This window comes from Prionailurus viverrinus, chromosome D3, assembly GCF_022837055.1.
Source record: "Prionailurus viverrinus isolate Anna chromosome D3, UM_Priviv_1.0, whole genome shotgun sequence".
Lineage (NCBI taxonomy): Eukaryota > Metazoa > Chordata > Mammalia > Carnivora > Felidae > Prionailurus > Prionailurus viverrinus.
The window spans coordinates 74,822,196-74,849,124 of NC_062572.1; the positions used below are offsets into that span (position 1 = coordinate 74,822,196).

Here is a 26,929-nt window from a genome sequence, read left to right on the forward strand (position 1 = left end):
GCTGGCTTTGGTACAGTCCACAGCTAAGAATTTTTTTTTTTTTTTTACATTTTTAAATGATTGAATAGAATTTAAAAGATGAATATTTTATGACACATAGAAATAAAAAAATACAATATACATCAACATTACTAGCCTAAGTACTCATCACAATATTTCCAATTCATAGAAAAGCAACAAATTAGAAAAAAAATTGTAATAATCACGACAGAATTTCTTCACAAAAATAAAAAAATGAAAATGAGGCTGAAGCCGCAGTGTTTTCAGTGCCTTACTTGTTAGCCAAGTAAGCTAAACTGTTTGTTGATAGTGAGTTAGTTAAATTGTGATTCATTACAGCAACTGAAGGAATGTGTTCTGAGAAAACAAACTTGTTTAAGACTATTAGCTTTTTGGGAAGAATAGCTGATCAAAGTGCTGATGGCATTGGGAGCAGTATTAATAAATTAAAAATCAGGGCAAACTATTTCAATGGCTTTTCTTGGTTCTTGATGAGTCTAAAAGATGTTATGATACCAAGTTGCTTTTATTCCAGAAGTTAATGCTGAGCTTGAAGTGACAAAGGAATTAGCCTCTATGAATGGTCTGTTTTTAATTTTTTTTAATGTTTTATTATTTATTTATTTTTGAGAGAGAAACAGAGCTTGAGCGAGGGAGAAGCAGAGAGAGAGGGAGACACAGAATCCAAAGGCTCCAGGTTCTGAGCTGTCAGCATAGAGCCCAACGCAGGGTTTGAACCCATGAACTGCAAGATCATGACCCAAGCTGAAGTCGGACACTTAACCAACTGAGCCATTCAGGTGCTCCTGAAATTTTTCTTAATAAGAACAAGCCTCAAACATAATGGAACACTGAGTGGCTTTGGAAGTTAGGTATTGAGGCAGACCTCATAATGTGTCTTAATGAATTCAGGCTAAAATTGCAAGGTGGAACATCAGGTATATGCCAGTCTTAGACCTTGGTAAAGTTGTTTTGATGACAACTAATATTTGAATCTTAAGTCATGTCAAACGCTTCTCATGCTTTCAAATGTTAAAACAAGAAGCAAGATCTCCACTCCTACACACATTTGCAGGGGATGTATTTTTGAAGCTCAAGCTAGTTTCAGCAACAAGTTTTGGACCTCCCTGTGACTACAAAGGGGATTTCCATATTTAAAAAAAATCCAGTTGTACAATTGAAGAGATTTCACCTTACTTTCAGTTGAAGGTGATTAATGTGAGGACACACTAAAAAAGGAAAATATCAAGTGAAGAAACTCATAAAATTCTGTAAATGCTTCCCAAATGATAAATATGCTCAACTAAAATAATTTGGTTCTAGAGCAGTATCAGTGTGTGTCACTAACTGTGTGAAAAGATGCTTTAAAAAATGAAGTATGTAAAATCTCATATGGGTCAGCATTAATAGATGAACATTTGCAATTGGTTTTGATGATAAGGAGCATTAACTTTGAATCCCAATGAGGCAAAATGTTATTTCCCTCCAAAGAATTCAATTTTCTTCATTAATAGACTTGGTTATGAAAATTATACATATTATTATATTTTAATTTTATCAAAACATTGAACCTTATTTTCTTTCTTGGTATGTAAGTACTTATGTAATATCTTTGATTTTACCTCTGCTTCTTGGACCATAAAGACTAAAATATTTACTATCTGGCCCATTATAGGAATTTTTTGTTGACCCCTGCACTAGAGTTATGTTTCTGCAATATTGGATTGAGGAGTAACTCTCTAAGTATATATTGAATCCCTAAAGCCTTAGTGGTACCCTACAACCACAGTGCCTGAGCCACTTTCCTGTTATATTTATTGCTGTGGTGTGTTGGCATTTTAAAAAATGTATGCATTCCTTCAAGGATTTTATTATAGTTGGTAGGACCATCTAGAAGTTTCTGTTTGTTTTTTTCTCCTGTGAGATGAACATTGGTTCTGTAATTATACCTTCTCTTTAGAAATTTATCTAATTTAGCCCTTGGGAATCCACAGGTGAGCCCTTCTTTTACTTGGTAATTGTGTATAAGCACATGTACTGATTAACTGTTGAGCCCCTCTTTCTTCTAGTTCTATATGTGACCATTGATGCTCTCAGTCCTTCTTGGTTTGGGTATAGTATCTGCTTGCTCTAGGATTACTCAGTTCACTCACTGTTCCCTTCCCTGTGTTTACTGTGGTATCTACAGAGAAGTAAGTATATATCTATAATTAATTAATTAATTAATTAAAAAGTTTATTTATTTTGAGAGAGAGAGGCAGAGAGAGAGGGAAAGAGAGAACACCAAGCAGTCTGCACTGACAGTGCGGAGCCCGACGCAGGGCTCCATCTCACGAACTGGTGAGATCATGACCTGAACCAAAATCAAGGGTTGGGCACTTAACCCACTGAGCCACCCAGGCACCCCAGTACATATGTACAATTTATAAACATATTATTAGTAGAATAAACAGATCCCTATATATTACTACTCTTCTACTTACAAAAATATAGAATACATTCTATTTATCCTTTTATATTACTTTTTATCCTTTGAGTATCATTGTAAACTTAGAGGATCATTGAACATTTCACAGGTTCCGTATATTTCAATTAACCACAACAGAATTTATTTGAAGCTGAAATTATCACAGTCTGGCTCGTGAAGGCTCTTGAAATCTTCCTTTGTGTTGACATTCTCGAAAACATGATTGCTTTCTGGAAACAGAAGGATGTTCCAGACCCTTCTTATTTTTTCCTGCCATATGATCTAGTCATAACCTCTTTTCAAGGAATCAGGAGTTCTTGTTCCTCATGGCAGAGAAGTGTATTAGGGACCAAAATCTGGACACTCGGGGAGAACACGACAGTGGATGGAGGGCAAAAGTACAGATACTACAGATGTCATTGGACTGTTAGTAGCAACGGAGCTGGAAATGCATACATGAGTTCACACTCATGTTTCTTATTTAGCTCATCACATTGCTGTACCATACCTGTTTTCTCATGCTTTGTTTTTTTTTAATACTGTTCTGTATATGATTTAATTGACTGCTTAGATTTCCCCCGATTTAACATTCTAGAAGGGTAAGATAGGGGGAGACTGATGAAGGCTGGGTGCATTGGTCACTAGTAGGTAATGGTTTCGGGGAAGAGATATGATTGTATGGAATGTAAAGATCATGTAAGAATAAATTCATTCATTTAAGCCTACTAAATGCCCCAAGTATTATGCTAAGCTTTGATGACAGCGTCTCTGCTCTGTGTAGTCTATAATCTGGCAGTGGAGGCATTCAAGGAACAAATAATTCTACCATGAACTGAGATGAGAACTTCATATGAAGCATAGAGGGTGTTCTGAGAATGTATTATAGGAGCACTTACCTAGTTCTGGGGTGTTAGAGTAGATAGAAGGGACAAGGAAGTGGCACTTGGCAGGTGAATGGGGAAGAACAGTGAACCATGTTCAGAAGGAGCTTGCTGTTCAGAGATATCCAGGGCTCACACAGAAGATGAAATTGTAGCTATTGAAGGCTTGTTGTGTTTTTTTTTAATTTTTTTTTCAATGTTTATTTATTTTTGGGACAGAGAGAGACAGAGCATGAACGGGGGAGGGGCAGAGAGAGAGGGAGACACAGAATCGGAAACAGGCTCCAGGCTCTGAGCCATCAGCCCAGAGCCCGACGCGGGGCTTGAACTCACGGACCGCGAGATGGTGACCTGGCTGAAGTCGGACGCTTAACCGACTGCGCCACCCAGGCGCCCCATAAGGCTTGTTGTTTTTTAAGAAATAAACTTTTTTTTTTCCTTTGTGAATTAAAAGAAAAAAAAGGGGGGCCATAGGATCAAAGTTTATGGACTGCATAAGTTCAGACTGTTAAAAAAGAAAACCACAGGTCCAAAATGGTATCCCTTAGGTTAAGGCCCCAAGTCAGTAAATCAAGACTTAATATCTGACCTGACTGTAGTTTCAACCCCTCAGGAATGTAACCTTTAAGCAATCAGCATGGGATTTCCTGGCCAAGACTAGGAAATATACTTATGGACCCCTTTGGTTCCCCTTAGGAACCTTGTCTAAAGGATGGAGTCCTTGTGAGTAAATTTCTTCTTTTTTAAGAGATTTCTTTTAATATTTATTTATTTTTGAAAAAGAGAGAGAGACAGAGGGTGAGCAAGAGATTTCTTTTAATATTTATTTATTTTTGAAAAAGAGAGAGAGACAGAGGGTGAGCAGGGTAGGGGCAGAGAGACAGAGGCACAGAATCCAAAGCAGGCTACGCTCCAGGCTGTGAGCTGTCAGCACAGAGCCCAACGTGGGGCTCGAACTCATGAGCCACGAGATCATGACCTGAGCTGAAGTCGGACCCTTAACCAACTGAGCACCCAAGTGCCCCAATTCCTTCATTTTTTAAATGCCCTTTCTGCCTGTAAAAAACCTTTCTTTTGTTTTTCTCAATGAAGCTCCCCTCTATTTGTCAGATGGGATGCTGCCTATTTAGGAGTCATTTAATAAAGCCAATTAGATCTTCAGATTTACTCTGTTGAATTTTTTTTCCCCCTTACCAACACCCACGTACCCTAAGAGTAAGAAAGAAACAATTTATATTCCTTTTCTATGGGCACATAGCTTGGCACCAATAAAGCTGAGCCTCCCTTTTCTAGGAAATTTTGATCACCTTCTTAAAATTGCTCCCTCCCAAGCCACACACTTCTGCCTTTCCCTGCTTATTTTTTCCCCATAACACTTATCATTTTCTAATGTAGAATGTGAATTACCACTTTTTATTCATCTATTTGTTTGTTCTGATCCTTTTCTAGAATGTAACCCACATGTGGGCCGGGCATTTTGTCATTTTCATATACTGGTATATCCCAGGCAACTAGAATGACACCTGGCACATATGGGGCATTTAGTTAATATTTGTTAATTGAATGGATTTGAGCTGGGGGGGGGGGGGACATTTCCTCTGCCTTTCAAGTTTATTCTGGCTGGTCTAGGAATTAAATTAACATGAAACAGAAATTAACAGAAGAAAAATCAAACAAAAGTTTGTAATAACACGTATACCTCCAGCATATATGGGAGAGACTCAGGAAAAGTAAGTAACTCCCATAATGGCCAAAACCATCATCTTAAATACCATTGTCAGCTAAAAATAAAAGATGCTGGGATAGGGAGTCCTTTATGGGAAGTTACCAGGACACACCCAGTAAATAAGAGTAAGATTGTTATGCAGATTTAAGCCCAAACCTTCTTGATAAGAGTTTCTTGAGATTGAGTCATCTCCCCTCTTTCTGACATAAGGTGGGAGAAACACCCTAACTAATGATATTTCCCTTAGGGGAACTTCTACTTTGTTTTCAGAGTTTCTCTCATTTCTGCTGTTTCTTAAAAATAACCAGCTTGGGGCGCCTGGGTGGCGCAGTCGGTTAAGCGTCCGACTTCAGCCAGGTCACCATCTCGCGGTCTGTGAGTTCGAGCCCTGCGTCAGGCTCTGGGCTGATGGCTCAGAGCCTGGAGACTGTTTCCGATTCTGTGTCTCCCTCTCTCTCTGCCCCTCCCCCGTTCATGCTCTGTCTCTCTCTGTCCCAAAAATAAATAAAAATGTTGAAAAAAAAATAAAAATAACCAGCTTAAAATAATCAATAAGCCAAAGAGTATATCTTGGGGTGGCAAAATTTGCTCCCCTTCAGCTGTAAGGGTTTCTGGAGTTGGACTCAGCTAGTTTTTTGTTCATATAATCACTCAGTGGCCTTCCTGGAGTTATCTTTCTCTGTTAATATGTTTTTAGGTTGGCACTATACATTATATATGAAGCAACTTAATTTGGGGAAAAATAACTGCAATGTTGAATATCCTGAATCATTATGTCCAAGAAATCTTGAAAAAATGGGAGTGTCGGGAAGCTAGCAGTCTAATGCTTTTTCTCAAAATAATTATATCCTCAATTCAAGTGTGTAGAGCTAGACTGTCTTAAGTCCATTTAGTCTAGCCTTAATTTTATACATATGAGGAAACTGACTTAACAAGGTTAAGGAATTAGTCTAAGATCAGATTGTCATGTAGAATTGAATGAATAGAATATTTTCATTTTCATTTCCTCCCTTCCTCCCTTCCTCCCTCTTTAGAGAGAGTGAGCACAAGTGGTAGCTGGAGTGATAGGAGAGAGAATATTAAGTGGGCTCCAGGCCCAGCGCAGACCTGGAGCTCAGTTGAGTGGAGCTCAATCCCATAATTCTGAGATCATGTCCTGAGCCAAAGTCAAGAGTCAGGCTGGCTTAACTGACTGAGCCACCCATGGGTCCTGAATATTTTCATTTTCTTAATTTCACAAGTTCAGAAATCATTCCCAGTGGTCTCTGACAATTATTTTAGAAGCTCATACCCACATAATTCCTGTAATATTAGAGTTCTTCTTGAGAACCTGTTGGAATGGATAATGATGGAGTATGGGAGCAGGGGGAGTATGTATTGAGCCTTTTTCCATTAAGATCTGGAATTTAAATGGATGGCATTGATTTTGAGGATATAAAATACTTAAAATAATTGCTTAATTTTTCTCTGTGGGGCCAGTAAGGTGATTTCCTCATCTCGTTGACAGGGTACCATAAAACTTTATGTTTTTCCTGTTTGATTTCCCTTGTGCATTTGTTAGCTGGAATGAATCATTATATTGTAGAGTCTTTGAGGCAAGGGCCTATGTCATCTATGACTTTTGTGATCTCTGCAGTGTCAGGTTTATAGTACATCCTCATGTATCTGTGGTAGCCAGTGGTCATCTGAAAGTTGAACACCAGATAAGAAACATTTACATAATGAAGGCATTGATCATTCTTGTTACTGGTAGAGATTTCAAAGGAAGTAATCAGAAAGAATAACTCAACATTGTCTTATCAATGTACGCCACATGAACAATTATAAAAGGCAGATAACCTGGAGATGGAGGAAGTTGGGGAAATGTTCTTATTGGAACCTAGAACTTCCCTGCTAGTCATGTAAGCTCTAGTTGGCCCAGTTTAAGTAAAATAGTATTCTTTTATGATTGGATGTGCTCCAGGAAAATAAATTCAAGTTACTTAATGAAGAGTTATATCTTAATATATATTCAGTTTATCTTTTTGATAGATATTGCAATCAGCAGCTCTTAACACTTGCCAAATTTATTATTCGTATGCTCCTAGCCCTTGGAATGGAGATAAACATTTAAAAAATAAACCTGGCAGCAAACCTTAGTGAGAATAATGGCTGGAGATGGTATAAATATGTTTGTTTTAGTTTGTGGTAACAAATAGACTGCCCAGATGTATACTGGTGAAATAGAACAGAACTTTATTATTTGTTTATGCAAGAATTTGAAATGAGAGTTCTTGGTTGGTAAGTGGGTTTTGTCTACACAGTGAACTGTGGGCTTAGGCTCCTTCCCTCTCGTGGCTTTGCCATCCCCAGGCTCTCTCTGCATCCAGCTGGTGAAAGGCAGAGGGGGCATGGTGGGGGCTTACTCTCTTTTGTTTTTTTTGTATTAGCTTGGAATAGAATTTCTGCTCATATGTCATTGACTAAAACTCAGTTACATGGCCACATCTAACTGCTAAGGATGTTGGGAAATATAAACTAGTCTGGGCCCAGGAAAAGAGGTAATGGTTATTTCTGAGGATTTTCTTTCTCTCCCTCTCCCTTCCTGCCTTCCCTCCCTCCTCCTCCTTTCTTCTCTTCCACCTGCCCTCCCTCCTTCCTTCCTTTTTCCTCTTCTTTTTTCCTTTTTATTTTAAGATAGTCATACACTTCAGACCTTGGCATTGCAGATATTCACTGAATGGTTAACATCTACATAACCTTAGAACAGCTTTCAAAAGCTGGCACAATACTATTAGCTGAACTTATAGACCTTATTCAGATTTCACTAGTTTTCCCCCAAAATGTCATTTTTCTGTTCCAGGATCCAGTCCATTTAGTTGTCATGTTTCCTTAGTCTCTTGCCTTTTATGACCTTGCCACTTTTGAAGAGTCAGTAATTACTGTCAGTAATTATGTAAAATGTCACTCTGGGTTTGTTTTATGTTTTCTCGTGATTAGACTGAGGGTAATGCATTTCCAGGACGGCTACCATAGACCAGAGATAATCTGCCCTTTTGGTGCATCATATCCAAGGGTATATGATGTCAGCATGTATCACAGATGATGCTAACCTTATTCACTTGGCCAGGATGGTGCATCCCAGGATTCTCCACGCTGAACTCACAATCTGCCCTTTTGTGTAATTATCGAGTATTTAGGAGAGATACTTTAGGAATATACAAATATTCTGTTTTTAGCTTAACCTTTCAACCAGTAATTTTAGCACCCATTGAGGGATCTTGCCTGCAGCAATTATTACTTTGATATTTTAATGGTGATTTTCTATTTCCTACATTAAAAAATGGATTTTTGTGGGGCGCCTGCGTGGCTCAGTTGGTTAAGCGTCCGACTGCGGCTCAGGTCATGATCTCGCCTTAGAGTTTGAGCCTCACATCAGGCTCCGTGCTGACAGCTCAGAACCTGGAGCCCGTTTCAGATTCTGTGTCTCCCTCTCTCTCTCTGCCCCTCCCCCATCATGCTTTGTCTCTGTCTCTCTCTCTCAAAAAGAAATAAACATTAAAAACATTTTTTTTAAGTAAAAAAAAAACAACCAGATTTTTGTTAGATATCTGATGGTTGCTGATAGATATTAAAGATTCCTGCCTTCTTCCCAGCACTGCCCAGTTTGGAAATTAAAGTGATCATGGTTTAAATAATATTAAGTAGATTAGAAGAAGATGAAGGGGTTAAAAGAGAATATAAATATAAAAAAGAATATAAAAGATTATATTGCTTCTGCTTTGTAGTACTTAGATATGGTCCAGATAGGAAGCTCCTTGGAATGTCAGTAAGAAAACCGGGGTTTTAGTTAAAATTCTACTAGCTTAATGTAAGCAGGTCTTTTTACTCTAATTTTAAAAATAAGGACAATTTATATATTGTTCAGGGTAACAGGTGGGAATGTAGTAATTTGAATTATTATGAGGGCTCGTAGATGGTTTATGAGCTCAAGTGTCCTTATGCTATGGTAAAGTATAGGTATTACAGTGAGTCTACTTGTACTTATTAAAAGGAACCAGACGAACATTAATTGGGTATGTACTGTATGCAGGCACTGTGCTAAGTGCTTTATGTATATTAACTCGTTTAATCCTTTCACGCTTTTACGAAGGCAACATTACTAACCCCAATGTATGATTGAAGAACTTGAGGCACAGCAAGTTTAAATGGCTTGCCCCAGGTCACACAGCTAATAAGTGCAGAGTTAGGATCCAAACCTTGGTGGTCTGGCTCCGGAATGTGCACTCTTCATCATTCCTCTATAAACTCGTGCTCTGGTTGTAACTATGGGCAGGGCTGATGTTCACCTAGCACGCATTCATCTAGTGATCATGGCAACTAACGACTCCTGTTCTGACTGCTCAGTGCCTGTGCCCTCGAGATGGTTAAATCTTTTGGGTACAAACCTGGCCACTGATGAATAAAAATGTTTGCATTTCCTAGTCATGTTTGAATTGGGCAAGTATTATAGTTGACAGCATAAGTGAACCTTAGGAGATATTTGCAGGTGTTTATGTTTGGAGGCACACTAGCTTAATCATTTTGAAGTCAAAACAAAAGTATGGGGCATGTCTTTGTTAATTGTTATTTCCAATTTTGAGATATTGACCCATGTTTGTCTTTGCCCACCACATATAAGTAGTATGGCACTTGTTTAAAAGTGATTATTACATGTGGGATTAGGTGTATTACAAAAAATGGGCTGTTGGAAAAATGGGGTCACTAATGTTCTTCTCTTTGTAGAACTGCTTGGTGATTTGGCTGCTATTTGCAGACTCTGGTTCAGTTTGCAGTTCTGCCTACTTTCTTCCTAGGCTGCCAAGCATTTCTGGTCTGGCAGAAATGACCCCACTTCTGTGGGTGGTGTGAATGGCTAGCATACCCACTACTGAGGGGTCTCTGAGCTGCACCACCCACTTAACATTCACATGTCTTAGCATGATTTTGATACTATTCCTGCTTTCCACTGTTTTGCTTCAATTCACCTTGAACTATGTGTACATATATCAAAGGCATGATGTTCCCTTGCAGCAAATAGAAATAGGAAAATCTGCTGAAAGTGGGAGAGCTGGGCATTTGTTTTGGCTCTGCAAGTGACTTACTGTGTTACTTTGGGAAAAATACTTACCCTCTCTGGCCCCCCGTTTTCTTATCTGCAAAGATCAAAAGGACCCCATTCGGCCGCAGCATTTCTGATTTAGTGCTGAAGTGAGTTTTCATATAGCTTGGTGGATGATTTGCTTGTCTTGCCATTTAAATAAATGCTAAGTGTAGCTCCCAGAGGTGAAAGAGGACTGTGTTTTCATACTTCCAAGAAAGAAAAACAGAAAAATACAAAATCATGTAAAACTTGCTTTGAAGATTTCATGTAGTATACCATTTGTCGATAAGACCAAGGAAAGTGGCAAACTTTCACTGAGTCTTAGGGAGCACTCATTGCAAGACACAACCCATTTTCAGAGATGTTGAGGTGTGGAATGGATTCTAGCTAACAAATGCACAGGGAAAATCCAACAGGAAAACATTGTGTTTTATGGTACCCTGAAAACAAGATGGCATCACCTTACTGGCCCCACAGTTAAAACAATTGTTTTAAATAATTTATGGCTTCAAAATCAGTGCCAGTTTCCATTTCTTGGCTGGAAAAGGCTAAATTAGTATGACGCAGGGCTGCATCTTACATTTGATGAGCTGTGATAGGAAGGCCACAGGGTCAACTCTCCATCACTTGAGCGTAATGACAACCCTCATCCTTGTTGGATCCTGAGCTGCCTGGCCCAGAGAGGGTTTACATTTTTACGATATGGAATGTTGCAGAGCCGCTTATAGACAAGCTAGAAATATGGAATAGAATGAAATTAACTGTGCCTTTCTGCTGAAGCCGTGTTGGTACTCCAAGGCTCAGCTCAGAATTATGACTTCAGAGGAGTTCCATATCAGACACAATCACTATCTTCTCTCTCCTTGCAGGAGAGTCTTGTGCATACTTCTAGCATAACACAGCACAGTCTTTGGTAATGGTTTACTTTCCATTTCTCCTGCTAGATTATGAGCTATTCCAAAGCCTCGTGCCATTATACAGGAGTGGCAGACAGTCTGGAATATAGTAGGCATTCAGTCATGTTTATTGAAAGAATACAGATAGGAAGATAGGAAAGAAGGATGGACTACTTTGTGGATTATAGGAGTGGTTTTTTGCATTATTCAGGCTACCACTCATCACCAGGAAGTATGATGCAAATGAATTTTAAATGAAGATTTAACTGTAACAAAATTCTTCAAGAAACCACATGGAAAAATCAGTCCCATTATTTAGAGACAGGACTGATTTGGGTGAAATAGATTGCACTAGACTAAGCACCCACCATGAAACTGCCAAAAACCAGTGTCATGAAAAATCTTCAAGGGTGCTTTGCTCTGACATTAAAATTAGCTATATGATTTTGGGCAGTTACTGCACTCACTCTCCATGCCTCAGTTTCCTCATCCACAAAATGGGAAGACTCATGGTACCTGATAGAATTGCTATAAGAACTAAATCACAGAATGTATGTATGAAGCACTTAGGACAGTGCCTGGCACGTAGCAAGAGAAGGAAATAAATGTCATTTATCATTATCTGTGTATGCGTCATCAGTGGGCAAAGAGTTGAGGACCAATGGAAGTGTTTTATTGGACTCTAATTTGGCAATTCTCTCTAGGTTTTTTTTTTTTTTTTTTTTTTTTTTTTTAACCAAGATTATAGTTTAAGAGACAGCTTCCTTATTTCGTTTCCTTTCAGCTGTATATAAGGACTCCCTTCCTTAAGAATTACCATTCTTCACCTCTCAGGGATCTCCCCATGTGCTAGAGCTACATTCTTCCCCTTTTTCTTTTTCAGTGAATTGGTTGCTTGTTTCTGTGAATGGACAACTCAGCATTTGAAATGCATGAAGATGCCATGCAGAATACTTTGCCTGCGGGGAAGATGAACACCATCTTCAGAATGGTAAAGTGAAGATTTATATCCTGAGATTAGCTCACCGCCAACCTTTATGCGGACCTTAGGAAAGAATCCCTCTTTAGACCAGCTTTCCTCAAGTAACCCTCTTTGGAAAGGTTACATCTCCTGCTCTGAGCATTTCTTGATTTGCTTTCTCTCATAAACTCTTAGCTCACAGCTGCATTAGTTCTGTAACGGTCCAGGCCTCCATAAAGAGTTGTTTATGGTGCAGTATAATGTCGTGATACAATGTTAAACTGGATATGTTGATACATGGTTATGCTATGTGAAGTGTATCATTTAAGAATGTTGATGTACTCACATCTATGTCAGAGTTGCTAGTAATCAAAGATATGCCTGCTCGGGGCGCCTGGGTGGCGCAGTCGGTTAAGCGTCCGACTTCAGCCAGGTCACGATCTCGCGGTCCGGGAGTTCGAGCCCCGCATCGGGCTCTGGGCTGATGGCTCAGAGCCTGGAGCCTGTTTCTGATTCTGTGTCTCCTCTCTCTCTGCCCCTCCCCCATTCATGCTCTGTCTCTCTCTGTCTCAAAAATAAATAAAAAAACGTTAAAAAAAAAAAATGTCAAAAAAAAAAAAAAAAAAGATATGCCTGCTCAGAGAAGAAGGAATTCAGAGAACAGTGGACAGGAGACCATCAGTACCTACGAATGCCATTGTAGTGGTCAGAGGAGTGAGGGCAAATTGATCCAAATGTTAGGGTATGTGTTCTCTTCACAGCTTTCAGTAATGTGGATTTTAACTCACAGAAATGATACTGTTGGCTTTAGCATATATTTGTGATGTGAAACCAGGAAGTAGTAACATGGAAATGCATGGAAATATTGTGCTCAGACTTGGTAGATGGGTTAGTGACTCATACTGGTAATACACTGAAGGAAGGGGTTTAATGAAGCTATTTAAATGAAGGAGGGAGGGACAAAGAGGCTGAGACTTCTCAGACCTGTTTACTAGTATGTTACTTTTCTCATGCTTATTACCTGTACATGTAAATGCATATGTACATTCTGGAACTAAAAAGTTCACAGAAAATAGTCTTTATAACATCTTTAATTTTCAGGTGAAGAACCTGGTAAATAGGGACTAATTGGCTGTGCTGGAATACATTTGATATACAAACTTAACTGGCTACTTGCTTTCCTAGGAATTTATTCTGTGCCTCGGGTTTTCATATGTTTAGTTTTTTTCTTGTTTATTTGGTGTCAGCAAGGTATATGGGATGTGTGTGTGTGTGTGTGTGTGTGTGTGTGTGTGTGTGTTTATTTATAACATGTATTATTTTACTGAGTATATTTATTCCACACATGCATTTTTTTTAAATAAAAGAAAAAAATAAACCAAATTAAGAAAGGAGGCAATATTTTTAATGCATCAAGAGTAGAGAATAATGGCTTCATAATTTCTCTTAGGAAAAGAAGAGGCAGTGGTCATTGATGAACATTTTCCTGGTATGTCTCTTGGCCTGTACCATCACCACCGCAGTAGGAGTACTGATACTTTCCTTGGTTTATACTCAGAACTCTCAGCCACATTCAGAAGTTCATTTAGGACTCGAAGCCTGGCCTCTGCAAACAACTCCTATAGTGCAAAAGGCTGTGGATCCAAAATTCCAGTTTCTTAACCATTTACCTAAGTCCAAGGTATGAATCATACATTTAGGAAAAAGAATCCTCTATTGTAAAGGGGATTTCAAAACAGAGTTTCCTAAGCTTTGTGCCCTCCTCATTGGAAGGAACCAGTGGGGGGCCGTCTAACTGAGGGGAGGTGGGCAGCAAGAAGCATAGGAGTTGGGTTGATGGGCTCGAGGCAGAGAATTTTTGTGGTAGATACAGCTCTATGTCGGGCGGGAGGGGAGAACTGCAGATAGACACATGCGAAGCTTCGATTCTCTTGTCAAGACAGGTGTTCTTTTCATGTCTCACAGGGACTAGACTGACAGCCCTGGAAGCCACTGCTGTCATCCCCCAAGTCTTGCAGACCCATTCGTCCTCTTCCCTTCTGGGGCTCCAGTATTTGCCTCACCACCACTGCCTTTTCTGTTTTGCCTCCCTCTTACTCTGTACACCACAGAGGCCTCGTGTTCCGTGGGAGATGGCCTCCGTGTTGATGGCTGTTTGCTCGTGCCTTTTCAGGTGTTTGAATTCCCCGGTGGTGCAATCCAGTGGGCCCGGTATAGGAACGATGTCAAAGACTATCTCAGCATCGAAGAAGAGGCTTTTGGCAGCAGCTTGAACAGTCAGAGATCACACATGACTCTGGGGACCCTGAGGATAAAAAGCAATGGCCTCCGGGCCCCTCACTGGCACTTCAATGCTAACGAACACGGCTATCTTGCACAGGTACAACCAGCTTGCCCGGCATGCTGCACCCGAGTATTTAAGCTCTGTGTCCTCAAGCTATTATTTTCGTGGTTGCAGAGCCTTCTTAACTCCATGACAGACAGCATCCAGGCTTTGGCTGTGTGTTCAGTTAGATCAGTTAGCAGTGCCTTCAAGCATTAACCTGTTTGTTGTAATTATTCTTGGCATCACTTTGAACTTTTCTTCAGTATCCAATCATTTTTCATCTGCTGTTGTTAAAATGAGATCACTGTTCCATCCTTTGAGCCAAAGCTAAAACTGGTAGCTCTGATCTAATGATCAAAGAGACGGCAGCTTTCTTCTAAAGAAAAAAGCGGATTGCTGATTTTCAGCCTGGAGTCCCTAAGATCAGGCCAATTGGATGTCCTTTTGTGGTTCACACTTTGTAGAATTGTCTGGAAGTCAAGTGAGATAGAGCTGGAGGTAAAATGTGTGTTCTCCCTTGAATTGCAAATAATTCATGAATTCTGAAACGTGTGTATTGTTGCTTTCTGTATTCCAAACACTGGGGAAACTGTAGTGACTAAGTGTTCATGTCACTTTCAGAGTTTGGTCCTGCCCTGCTGATCTTCCTAATAGATCAGACAGTCTTACGGGACACATTTCCGTTGTTCATAAAACTCCTTTTTTATACATGATAATTCATTCAGGTTTAGAATTTATAACAGAAAGAGAGATTAGAGTTGCATCTGAGACCAAACACTTCTTTTAAAAAGAAAAAAAATTTTTTTATGTTTGTTTATTTTTGAGAAAGAGAGTGTCAGTGGCAGAGGGGCAGAGAGAGGGAGACACAGAATCTGAAGCAGGCTCCAGGTTCCAAACTCTCAGCACAGAGCCTGATGCGGGGCTCGAACCCACGAACTGCAAGATTATGACCTGAGACGAAGTTGGACGCTTAACCGACTGAGCCACCCAGGTGCCCCTGAGATCAAACACTTCTTACTTCTTATGAGAGAACAGAGGCTCAGATAGATTAAGTTTTCTGAAGATAAACTGTAGTTATTGGCTGGCCTGGGACAAAATCCATGTCTTCTGACTTCTTGTCTTTTTTCCACACATCCCAAATATGTAAAAGAGAACAGTCTCCAAAAGGCTAGTTTCCGTGGCTTTGGCTGAGTAGTGGCAGTGTGGTAGGAAGAAGGAGAGGCGGATAGATGCAAGGGGACCCTGAAAAACAAACCCCAAGCTAGGGAGATTAATGTGGAACATGTTCTGGTGAATAACAGTCCTGGACTCCAGCTCAGTCTGGGGCTGCTGTTCTGGAAGCCCAGAGAAAGTTTATAATCTGAGCTTCTACCTGTGGGCTAGAAGGCGGCCAAAAGGTACAAACTTCCAGTTATAAAATTAGTAAGTCACGGGATGTAATATATAGTATGGTGACTGTAGTTAATAACACTGTATTGTAAATTTGGAAGTTGCTTAGAGAGTAGATCTTAAAAGTTCCCATCATAAGATGAAAGTCTAATGAGGGTGATGGATGTTACAACTAGCCTGGTGGTGATCATTTCACAATATCTGTAAGTATCAAATCTTTATGTTGTGTACCTGAAACTAATAAAATGTAAGTCAATTATATCTTAATTACAAAAATACAAAAAGAATTCAACTCCATAGGAAATAAGTTTGGGCTAGAATATTGTTTAGGTCCCAGCAAAATGGTAGGACCAATCACTCACATGGTAAGGAACCAGTCAGTAGGATGTGAAGGAAGTCCCTCTACTGTGTAGCCACCCATGGAAGTTGCTTTTGTTTCTGAGTGTTTTCACAAAAACCTTGGGAGGAGTGGCCCTGAGAGGAGCTGTGCAGCGGGGTGGCCAGTGTGCATGGCCCTGCGGTGTGTGTCCCATCGGCCACTGTGCTGTCTCTGTGCCTGGAGTAGTTGGTTCCGTGATGTGACTAGATACACGCTTCTACTATTCTCCACCTGTAGACCTGGAGAGAGCTCTTTAGAGGTTCACCTTTCCCCCACATCTTTAATACCCGTCTGGAACATGTTGTACATGTCTGTGCAGACACAGTAAAGACTGCTTGTGGATGCTTCCCTAATGACCAGGAGTTTCTGGTAAAACTCTGGAAGAAATAATGTTACCTTCTCTACTTACTTGGCAACATAATGCTGGGGAAATGATTAGAGAATGAGAAAAAGGATTTTGTGTAAGTGGAATCGAAGTATGGTGTCATATGGATTAAGAGTGTAGACTTCTGGCCCCACCCCCAGCCTCTGGCAACTATCACTCTAGTCTCTTCTTCTAGATATCTTGGCTAGATAATTAAGTTTTAGGGATCTTCTTTACAACATTGTGCCTGTCAGTAACAGTACTGTATTGAGCACTTAAAAACTTAAGAGGGTAGGTCTCACGTTAAGTGTTCTTACCACAATTTAAAGAAGTGTAGACTTTGGAGCTGGACTGCTTACGTCTTAATCCCAGCTTTGCCATTGACTGGCTGAGGAACCTTGAGGAAATTGTACATTCTGTCCAGATTCAGTTTCTCATCTATAAAGTGAGAATAATAATGGTATTTGCTTTATAGGGTTGATACAAGGAACAATGGAGGTAAGCCAGATAAAGTGCTGAGAAGAATATCCGACACACAGTAAAAGCACTGTGTTATTGCTATCAGTATTATTGTTAAAATTGTATATAGACCTTTTATCTAGAAAATTCACTTGCATCCATATGCATAATGTACATGCATGTCACTGTGACCACTTGTGAACATCCATGTGCTTGGAAGTCTTTTCAAACTCTGAAGCATGAACTTAGAACTCCCAATTCTCAATGGGGGCTATATTACCCCCAAGGGGGCAAAAGCTGGTCCTTGGAAGGTGAAAAAAAACTTACTCTTTTTATGTACAAAGCACAAATATGTGTATACCACATACGCAGTATGTACGTACAGTTTACAGATTTACTGCATCTGTAGTGTTAAAATTTCATGGGGTCATAGGGTGGTAATTGATTAGTAAAAGAAGACTATAATGTGATCTGATAAGAGAGGTAATGAAAAAAGTTTGAGAGACTTTCCTCTAAAGTGATGTTGCATGTACTTTCTGTTTATGTTTCAGGGGACGGCATGGATTGGGGTGGTTGACGATGGTGGTGTAGTTACCACGTACAATGTTACAGCTGGCCAAGTGATCTTCTTCCCTCAGAATACTCTGCACTGGATAAAGAATGTGGGGGATGAAGACTGCTTTTTCTTGCTCTTCTTTTCCACACATGATGAACTTCAGACGCTGGATGTTGATGATGTGTTTTTTTTGATGCCTGAAGACATTGCTTCCAGGTCACTTAAGGTCTGTACCACTGCTGGAAACAAATCCCTGCACGAGGGTATGCCTTACATAGGCACAAAGAAAGCAGGAGTACTTGTGTTTCTAGGGTGGCAGTCAGTAGGGTAGGAGTTGGCTAATAGACTCAGGAGCATAACTTGAGTTCCTGCTAAAGACATAAAACGTGTTGAAGTTGAGTTACCTTTTACTTTCCTTTATGAAGGACTTCTGTAGGAAACTATACTGAATTGGCCAAATAGTTTTGATAGCATTAATAAAAATTACTATAATTTACATCCCTGAAAAGCTATAAGCTCCTCCAGGGAAAAGTTGGCTACGGATGATGTAATTGTGTTTTCCTAACCTAATGCAGAGAAGCCCATAGTTTTCCTGAAGGGAAGCTACTTTTGGTCTCTCTAAATAGTTACATGATCATGGAGGGACTGTGCATCCTGCTGGGTGTAGAGGGAGAGGGCCAGATGTAGATGCTGACAATACAAATGGGTGATCAGAAGAACTGGCGATGGCCTGTGAGTGGCAACTGGAAGGGGTTCTGTGGTAAATTTAGAAGTCTGTCTAGTGAGGGTTTGAGATTTATCTCACAGTAGATCCTGGATCTGATGTTACAGGGAGAAGTGGAAAAAAAATGAGTTATTAGGAGAGTATTGGTAAGTATGAGTACCAGAGTATATTTTTGTAGGCGTTATAAGGATTATAAAACACCAACACACACACAAAACAAAACAAAACAAAACAAAACAAAACAAAACAAAACAAAACAAAACAAAACAAAAAAACACCAACACATTTAAAGCCAAAGTGCCTTGAAAACTCAGAAGATTTTCATAAATATCACAAGCCTTAGGTGAATTGAGGTCATGGGCCACTGAAAACCACACTTGTGCTGATGCTACCCTATCCTCGGCTACCCACCCTTCCATTACTAAAATTTGTAGAATGTTTCACCAATATCTTACATGATTTTTTATGTGTTTCAGCCTGAAGGTGGAATTAATTTCATTAGAACATTCCATAAGCAAAAAGAGGATCAGGGGGTCAACCTTCCTCCCAACTTGGCAGAGCTGGTTATAAATCCTAGTTATGTCCAGTCTCCAGATAGTCTTGTGTGGAAATATTTTTATGACCTTAAAGGTATAGTATGTTATTTTGTGAAGCCTTTTCAGTTAACGGTTTATATATGTGATTATATAGGTGTATTGGATATAGCATGCTTTTATTTTACACTTGGTCACAGTCAAGAGGAGTTTGAAAAAACACATTTCTCTACAGAGTAGGAAATGAGAGAAAAGGATTAGAAGCAAAAGAGAATGTCATACAAGACTTCGAAGTGTAAGGGGTATATGTTGGGGCTGGAGGTGTCTCGGGAGAAGAGGCTGACAAGAGAGGAAGGGGTCTAAGAATGCAGGTTTTAGAAACCACAACAATGAGTCTATACTTTATCTTGGTGGAAAAGAGGAGGAATTAGAGATTTTAAATAGGACTGTTTTAAATAGTTTAAAATCTATTTAAATAGATTTTAAATACAATTAGGTTTTGTATTTATTTTTTATTTTTATTTCATTGAGATCAAAACTCGGATGCTCAACTGACTGAGCCACCCCAGGCAACCCTTGTATTTAGTTTTTAAAATTATTTTGTTTATTTCGTTGAAGTTAATTGACATAAAACATGATATTAGTTTCATGTGTTCCACATAATGACTCGGTATCATTGAGAAATGATCACTACATGAATCTAGTTAACCTCAGTCACCATACATAGTTACAGAATTCTTTTTATTGCAATGAGAACTTTTAGGATCTTAGCAACTTTCAAATATATAACATAGTATTATTAATTATAGTTGCCATACTGTATATAACATCCTCATGACTTATTTATTTTATGATTAGAAGTTTGTACCTTTTGACTCCTTTCACCCATTTTGCAGGCACCTTAGTTCCTGCCTCTGGCAACCACCAATGTGTTCTCTTTATCTATGAGCTTGTTTTTTGTTTTTAGAGTCCACCTATAAATGAGATCATATGGTATTTGTCTTTCTCTGTCTGACTTATTTTCCTTGACATGATGGCCTCAGGGTTCATCCATGTTGTCCCAAATGGCAAGATCTCATTCTTTTTTATGGCTAAATAATATTCCATTGTATATATGTACCACATCTTCTTTTATCCATTCATCCATTGATGGACTCTTAGGTTGTTTCCATATCTTGGCTATTGTAAATAATACTGTGGTGAATATGGGGATACAGATATCTTTTTGAGTTAGTGTTGGCTTTTTGAAGTGATGGTCAGTCTAGCTGAATTGTGGAGAATAGATTGGAAGGGACCAGATAAGAGGCAGGGAGATGAGTCAGGAGGCTCTTGATGTCCCTCAGGTGAGGGAAGATGGTGGCCCACACTGTGACAGTTTTGGGGAGATAATTGTTATGAAGCAAGAGAATTTAAAGAGGTAGGGCTGATGGGACCTAGAGGGCGAGATAGAAATTGATATGTAGGATGACTGTCGAGTTCTTTAGCAAGGTCCCCTGAGTTGAACAGTCTGTTCAAAATTTCAGGAGAGCTTGGAAGGTAGGATAGTATCTGATGTATTAGGTACGTATCAGATCAATATCTTAGGGGCACATAGGGTCTGATGGTAACAATTCCTACCATGTTTTCTGTGACTGTAGAAGAGCTTAAGTACCTTAGTGGGACTACATTTGACTCTCCTTCTGTAGTACCATTTTGAAGTATTTTATCTTTGTTTTTTCAACTTCATCTGACTCAGGCTCAAAAGAATATAGATTTCCAGGAGGAATAATACAACTGGCACAATACTGGAAAAATGCAAGTGAACTAAGCAGCCATGAACAAATTTTTAGTGAATTCCTGAATCAGGTAATTGAGGAAATTTTTTTTTAAATGTTTATTTATTTATTTTTGAGAGAGAGAACACGAGAGAACAAGAATATACAAGCCAGGGGAAGGACAGAGAGAAAGAGAGAGAGAGAGAATACCAAGCAGGCCCTGTGCTCTCAGTGAGCCCCAACACGAGGCTCAATGCTATGAACAGTGAGATCATGACCTGAGCACAAATCAAGAATCAGACACTTAACATACTGAGCGACCCAGGGGCCCTGAGAAAAAAAAAATTTTGATGATGGATTAAATATGAAATTTAGATTGGATTCAGCCTTCTCTTGGAAAAAAGGAAGAAGAAACATCTAGTCAAACATTGGCTGATTTGATTAATGGAAACTATTAATTGAGGCCTCAATGTGGATTTGGGAGCTTAACTTCTCGGCATGGATGGTTACATTAATCAAAGGACTGGATGCTTGTGAGATTTCTCTTTGATTTGTTTTTAAATGCTCAACCCACTGCCTTGCATAGTGACCCACAAGTTCCCTGATTCTAATCCAGTCCCACCACTGCTGACCCTAAGTAAATCACAGCTAATCTACATTTCACTTTTGTCTCCTGCAAAAAAGGTGGGGGATAATACTGCCAACCTTATGAGATTGTGACATAATAAATGTAAAGGACATAAAAAATCCTGTGTTCAGAGTGAGGGCTGCATTTAGGATTAGTTATGATTATGTGAATGGTTAAGTTGCTGAGTAGGATATTTGCTGAATAACTGGATTTAATTCTTTTTTTCTTTTTCAAGCATCAAAATGCCCTCACTTTGAGTACACTCAGAATTTATAACAATGGATTACGACAGCCACATTTTCATTTTAATGCAAATGAAATGGGATATGTAATAAGTGGATGTGCTAAGGTAATTTCACTGCGAACACTTTTTCGAACTTTCCTTTTGAGTTCAGAAAGAAGGAAACACGAGGTTTTTCTTTGGTTCAGTTGTTGGTAACATTGAAAGACTTGGTGCTAGCAGCTTTCTGGGCACAGTTTCCTCAGAAGATACCATGCAGGTCCTACTAGCTAGCTTCCAACTTTGACATTGGCGTGAGAAGAGGCTAAGAACATTCAGAAGTGATACAGAGGTTATTACTTATGGTGAAGGGTCTGGAACATTTTACATTCTCAGGGTTTTGCATTTTTAGGTAATGCAAGGTTTAACGTGCTGCCCTTTGGGGAATACAAAAGAGCTGTTTGCCTCTCAGTGTAATGTGAGTGGTGATGGCTGGGGAGGTGTGTGGAGCGTCACTAGGGCAGCCATGTAACCTTGTTTATGCAAGATCCTTCTGATGTACACTTATCTTGGTGAGACTGCTGACTCTTCAGAGAGTCTTGGTTTGGGTGATCAATCACATGGTTACCATAAGGAAAGTCACAGTGAGTAGCGTGTTACAGTAGGGACTTAATGGCAGGGCTTCTATGCCAGCTTACGTGAGTCAGGTGGGCTTCTGGCTTGTACCTGTCTCAATCCTGACAGAAAGAACCAAACCAGACTGAAACACACTTATTATTTCATCCATAGCAAAAGTTTTATGTTTTTAGAGGTGAAGGCTTTAATAAACTGGAAATGGGCTTTGTAATCTCTCACAAATTGTATTTCAAGGATCAGATTTTATTTTTGGTGTTGTTATAGGCTCACAGGTGTGCATTTGTGTGCTCCTTTAAATCAAATCTTTTTTTTTTTTAATCTTTATTTATGAGAGAGAGAGAGAGAGAGAGAGCAGGGGAGGGGCAGAGAGAGAGGGAGACTCAGACTCTGAAGCAGGCTCCAGGCTCTGAGCTGTCAGCACAGAGCCCGATGTGGGGCTCAAACTTATGGACCTTGAGATCATGACCTGAGCTGAAGTCAGACACTTAACCAGCTGGGCCACCCTGGCACCCCTGTGTGCTCCTTTAGTGTCTCTTTTAAGGAAGACTGTTAGGCTGCTGCTCTCCCAGAAGGATGAGTTTTCCCAACCAGGGAGGAAGAAGGGCATGAGGGGGGCAGTAGAACCCTGAAATGTAAATCCTCTGCCTGATTAGGGAAAGTAATTTATAACCTTTAATTAGAACATAGTGACCGGTGCTCTTTTTGCATGATGTTCCACAGTATTGAACTCACTAATGCATGTTGAGGAACATTTACTACAATAGAGTATCTTTTGACTTCTGTGGGACTGTCTCAGAAACAGATTTTATGTGAGAGATGGCCTCCATTTTCTGCCATTTACCCTCACTAAGTAGTATTTTTATTCATCTGTTCTTCGTTATTAATACTTCTCCTTTATGAATATTTGATTTTATTTGCTTAACTTCAACCCCGTTTTTTCCCTTCTCTTTAGGTTGGCGTTATTAACACTCAGGGTATCACAGAGTTTAATGTTCACATTGGAGATGTGGTATTTTTCCCCATGGGAACTCAGCATTACATTAAGAGCGCATGTGATGAGGATTTGCTTCTTATTCTTGCCTTCAGCACTGGAGACCAGGTGAGTTTAAGGCAGTTTAAGAGAGATTGCTGAGTGCCAATGATGTGCAGAATATCCTGCTTAACACAGTGTCTGGACCACAGGGGAGCCTCAGTAAATGTGAGCTGAATGAATGAATGAATGAATGAACTGGTAGAATCTGTATGTCAAGAGAAGGAGAATCAAATAATCTCATTTGGTTATAAAGGGATCTAGTATTTCTAATAATTCTACAATTCTAGAATTTTCTCCTAATTCCCATGCTCTGAACCAACTTAGAAAAAAACACACATAGATACAGAGAGAGACAGAAACACACAGTGAGACAAACATAGAGGAACAAATCAAGAGAGGCTGACTGAAAAAGAGAGGTAGTGAAAGAGAGGAAAGAGAGTGAAAGAGGGAACAAGGACAGGTCGTCAGACCCAGCTGACTGGACAGCCAGGCCAGATAGGCAGAGATTATCAATCCAGTGGAGAGAGCCTGTGTCTGGCTGTAGAGCACGAGGACCACTTATTAGGCAGCAAAGTTCTCTGTCATGTGCTGCTGGAGCTCTGAGAAGCCCTTCTGTTACCAGTCCTTGCTCACAGGAAGACAAGGTCTTCCCTCATCAAAGGGAACTACCTTTTAGTAGGACAGACAGCCCTTCCAAAGGCGATGCCTCAGCGCCTCCACCATCAGTCACACTTTCCGTTTTCTCAGAATTGAAAAGGTGAGCTCCCCATGCCAAGGGAAGACAGGCATACAGATGACCATTCACAGGAATTCATAGCTGTGGAGAGTTACAAAGCCAAGTATCCTGCTGTCTTGCAAGTGCCTTGATGGCTGTTAAGATGTTTGTAGGAATCTTAGTACTTTGGCGCTGATGCATCTTGTTTTGGTTTCCACTGCCAGTTGCAAACCCTGGACATGGACGATTATCTCCAGGCCACAGCAGACCACATCCTGGCCCAGCTTTTTTTCAAGAAGCAAAGTGAGTTTAAGAAGATCCCCAAATTTGAGGAGGACCAGGCAATCAACCTGCCTTAGATTTGCTGATGAGTTCATATCTATCCTTCCTTCTTCATTTGTTATTGTTGTTTTTAAAGGACCACTTTGCTAATGAACCTAGAGCTCTGTACAGAGTAGAAATGGGAAAGCAGGTGCAAAACAGCCCTGTGGGCTAATTTAGCTTAGTGATTATAGGCTGTGTATGCTAAGGGTGCATTTCAGTATACTCTGCATAGATTGGCAGATCTATGGAGAAGATCCTAAATTAATCTATTTTTTTATGGATTTTTGTATGTGTGTATATATTTATTTATTTTCCTTGTGTTACTTAAATTTTATTACTCTAAATGAAAATCCATTTTTTTATGCCTATCAGTAAATCTTACTACACTGCATGTATTTTTGTCATTCATCACTGTGAAAGGAAGTCAGCCTGTGTATGTATATATTGAGGTGCTGGAACCCAGGTACCTCAAACTTTGTCTGGAGAGTTCTGTATAGAGCCCAACGCTGGGGATTCCTAACCCTTCTGTTGGTTTGAAGATACTTTTTATAATGGCAAAATTTTCAAGGGCTCACTCATTTGGTTGTATACTTACTGCATATTAGCCAAGAAAATATTCAGTGATAAAGTAATAATGAGTTCAGTACCTTCTTTGAATATATTGGATTTCATTAATCACATCATCAACTATTTACATCTGAGGAGTAGTCATCCCTATATTTGAGAAGCATGTGGTTTATTTAGTCCATAGGCCATGCTGGCTATGTGTGTGGATTCAAGAACCATTTGTCATCACTTGGAAGCTGGTGGTCTCTAAGTTGGGGGTCATTGTCTTAAGTGGAAAAGAATTTGTTCAGATCTAACCTGTGCTGGTTTTTGTTTACAATTTATTTTAGCAGGTATTTAGTCCCTGCATTGTGCTTGGGTACAGCCATTAGTTCTGGGCTACCCTATATAAAATCCTCAAGTCAATATAGCTGATTTTTAATGCTTTTGACCATCACCCACCTTCAAATATTCCCTTGATACCTAATGGGATTTTTAGATATTTTAAGATATTTGTTCCCAGACTAAAAAGAATATATATGTTCCTTTCTCTCTTTGTCTCTGTTTCTATTTCTCTTTCTGTCTGTCTGGATTGCTAGTTCTGTTGACTACAAGTACAGAATTCAGTGAGAATCAGAAATGGCTCACTTTTAGCATGAGGAAGTAGCCATCTACATAAAGTACCTAATCAGATAACAAAAGCCCTGTTATCGCTTAGAACTACTGTGTATTACCTTATTGCGCTTTACTGGGTGATCCAGCCAAGATCAAAGCGTGGTAACAATGGGAGGTTTGTGATGGCGATGTTGTCTTGAAAAGACTTTATAGAGAATGGGTCTCCAGCCAGGTGGAGGAACATGGTTGAGAAGATTCAGGGAACAGCACCAGGCATTAGGTATATGGAAGAAGGATGTCCAGATAGAGAGGAAATAGTCAGAAAGGTAAACAGCAATGTGTGTAGACAGATTTTATCTGCAAATTTTGTTTGACTTTAGGAACTTTTTTTATATACTATAAACCAGCTTATAATCCATTTTCCTATGTCAGGAAGTATTATTTAATAAAGATTTTATGCGTCTTTGTGTATTCTTTTGTCATTGTAATTTTGAATGAAATCTGTTCTTTATGGATTATGTATTTGAAGCATTTTTGGATTCCCTGTATGCATCCTTGAAATATGACTTAGGAATCTAGTCCACTGTGTATTTAAAAAAGAAAAATCTTAAAAATAAAGATAATGTAATGAGACAATTCAGTTGGAATATTGTTGGTATGTTATTTTATGGGGGGATGTGTTCTTCTATTTTGTTGCTCTCATTTCAGTCCTTCATCCCTCCTTGGGATGCTGATTTCTAGTTATACCATTTTATTCTCTAGGGTAACTTAATCCATTTATACTCAAGTGCTTTTAGGCTTTTTGGTATATCAACTTTATTATCAAATCAGTAGATTAAAGAGTGAATTGCTAGATCAGACTGATTATTTGGCATCATTCAGGCAAACCCCAGACCTTTGAATACTTCTTTTAAAACCAAACTCACCTTTAACCATTTTATATATATAGTCTATTATAGACACAGTAGGTTCATTTGAAATGGCATGAATTGTTCTTTGCTGTTTTAAAAAATCTTTCAAAAGAACTTTCTTTTTAACAGCACTTTGAATAACTGAATAGAATGAATTATTTTGAATAGAGGAACTACAGGTTAGGTAAACAACCCCAAATGTTCCTTATTGCTTCTAAATAGTGAAAGGTAATTATAAAAAGTTTCTTTGTTCATACTCTCACCCCTTCCCTATTGAAAAGCAATCAGGCTGCTTTTTATCACCCAACTGATTAAGGAAAAGGAAAATGGTTAAATGTTACTATACAACTTGATTCCCAATGAGTCTATTTTCTCAATGGTTGAAAATGATTCGGCAGTATAATATCATTGCTTTAAAAAACTATAAAAGGGGCACCTGAGTGGCTCATTTGATTAAGCGTCTGACTCTTGATTTCGGCTCACGTCTTGATCTCACTCCTGGAAGGACTCTACCAGCTCTGCACTGACAGCACAGCACCTGCTTGGGATTCCATTTCTCCTTTCTCTCTACCCCTCCTCTGCTCATATGCACACACGTGCACTCTTGCTCTCAAAACAAATAATTAAATTAAAAAAAAAGTAGAAAACTAAAAGAGATCTTTACATAGTTTGGATACTAACCCTTTATCGAATAGGTCATTTGCAAATATCTTCTCCCATTCAGTAGGTTGCCTTTTAATTCTGTTGATTGTTTCCTTCTCTGT

At 39.3% G+C, this 26,929-nt stretch overlaps 2 protein-coding genes across 5 annotated transcripts in view; both read left to right on the forward strand.

Moving 5' to 3' along the window:
• Positions 1-13,634, forward strand: part of CD3H18orf54 (chromosome D3 C18orf54 homolog) — a 50,279-nt gene extending 36,645 nt beyond the window's left edge. For all 4 annotated transcript variants that reach the window (XM_047826712.1, XM_047826715.1, XM_047826713.1 and 1 more), the window contains 2 exons: positions 11,976-12,083; positions 13,504-13,634. In XM_047826712.1, the coding sequence (XP_047682668.1) occupies positions 11,976-12,066 (91 nt within the window). In that variant the 3' untranslated portion in view covers positions 12,067-12,083; positions 13,504-13,634. The remainder of the gene's footprint in view (positions 1-11,975; positions 12,084-13,503) is intronic.
• On the forward strand, positions 9,020-25,850 carry LOC125148706 (conglutin alpha 3-like). Its single transcript, XM_047826717.1, has 9 exons — positions 9,020-9,032; positions 12,795-12,799; positions 13,510-13,520; positions 17,522-17,752; positions 18,727-18,880; positions 20,519-20,628; positions 21,401-21,514; positions 22,974-23,120; positions 23,994-25,850. The coding sequence occupies exons 4-9, from the start codon at positions 17,720-17,722 to the stop codon at positions 24,126-24,128; spliced, it is 693 nt and encodes a 230-aa protein (XP_047682673.1). The 5' UTR covers positions 9,020-9,032; positions 12,795-12,799; positions 13,510-13,520; positions 17,522-17,719; the 3' UTR covers positions 24,129-25,850.
• The last annotated feature ends 1,079 nt before the right edge of the window (positions 25,851-26,929 follow it).

Coding starts and splice junctions, on each gene's coding strand:
- LOC125148706 (XM_047826717.1), top strand. CDS start 17,720: ATGCCTGAAGACATTGCTTCCAGGTCACTTAAG. Junction 18,881..20,518: donor ATATTTTTATGACCTTAAAG/GTATAGTATGTT, acceptor CATCTGACTCAG/GCTCAAAAGAATATAGATTT. Junction 21,515..22,973: donor TAATAAGTGGATGTGCTAAG/GTAATTTCACTG, acceptor CCTTCTCTTTAG/GTTGGCGTTATTAACACTCA.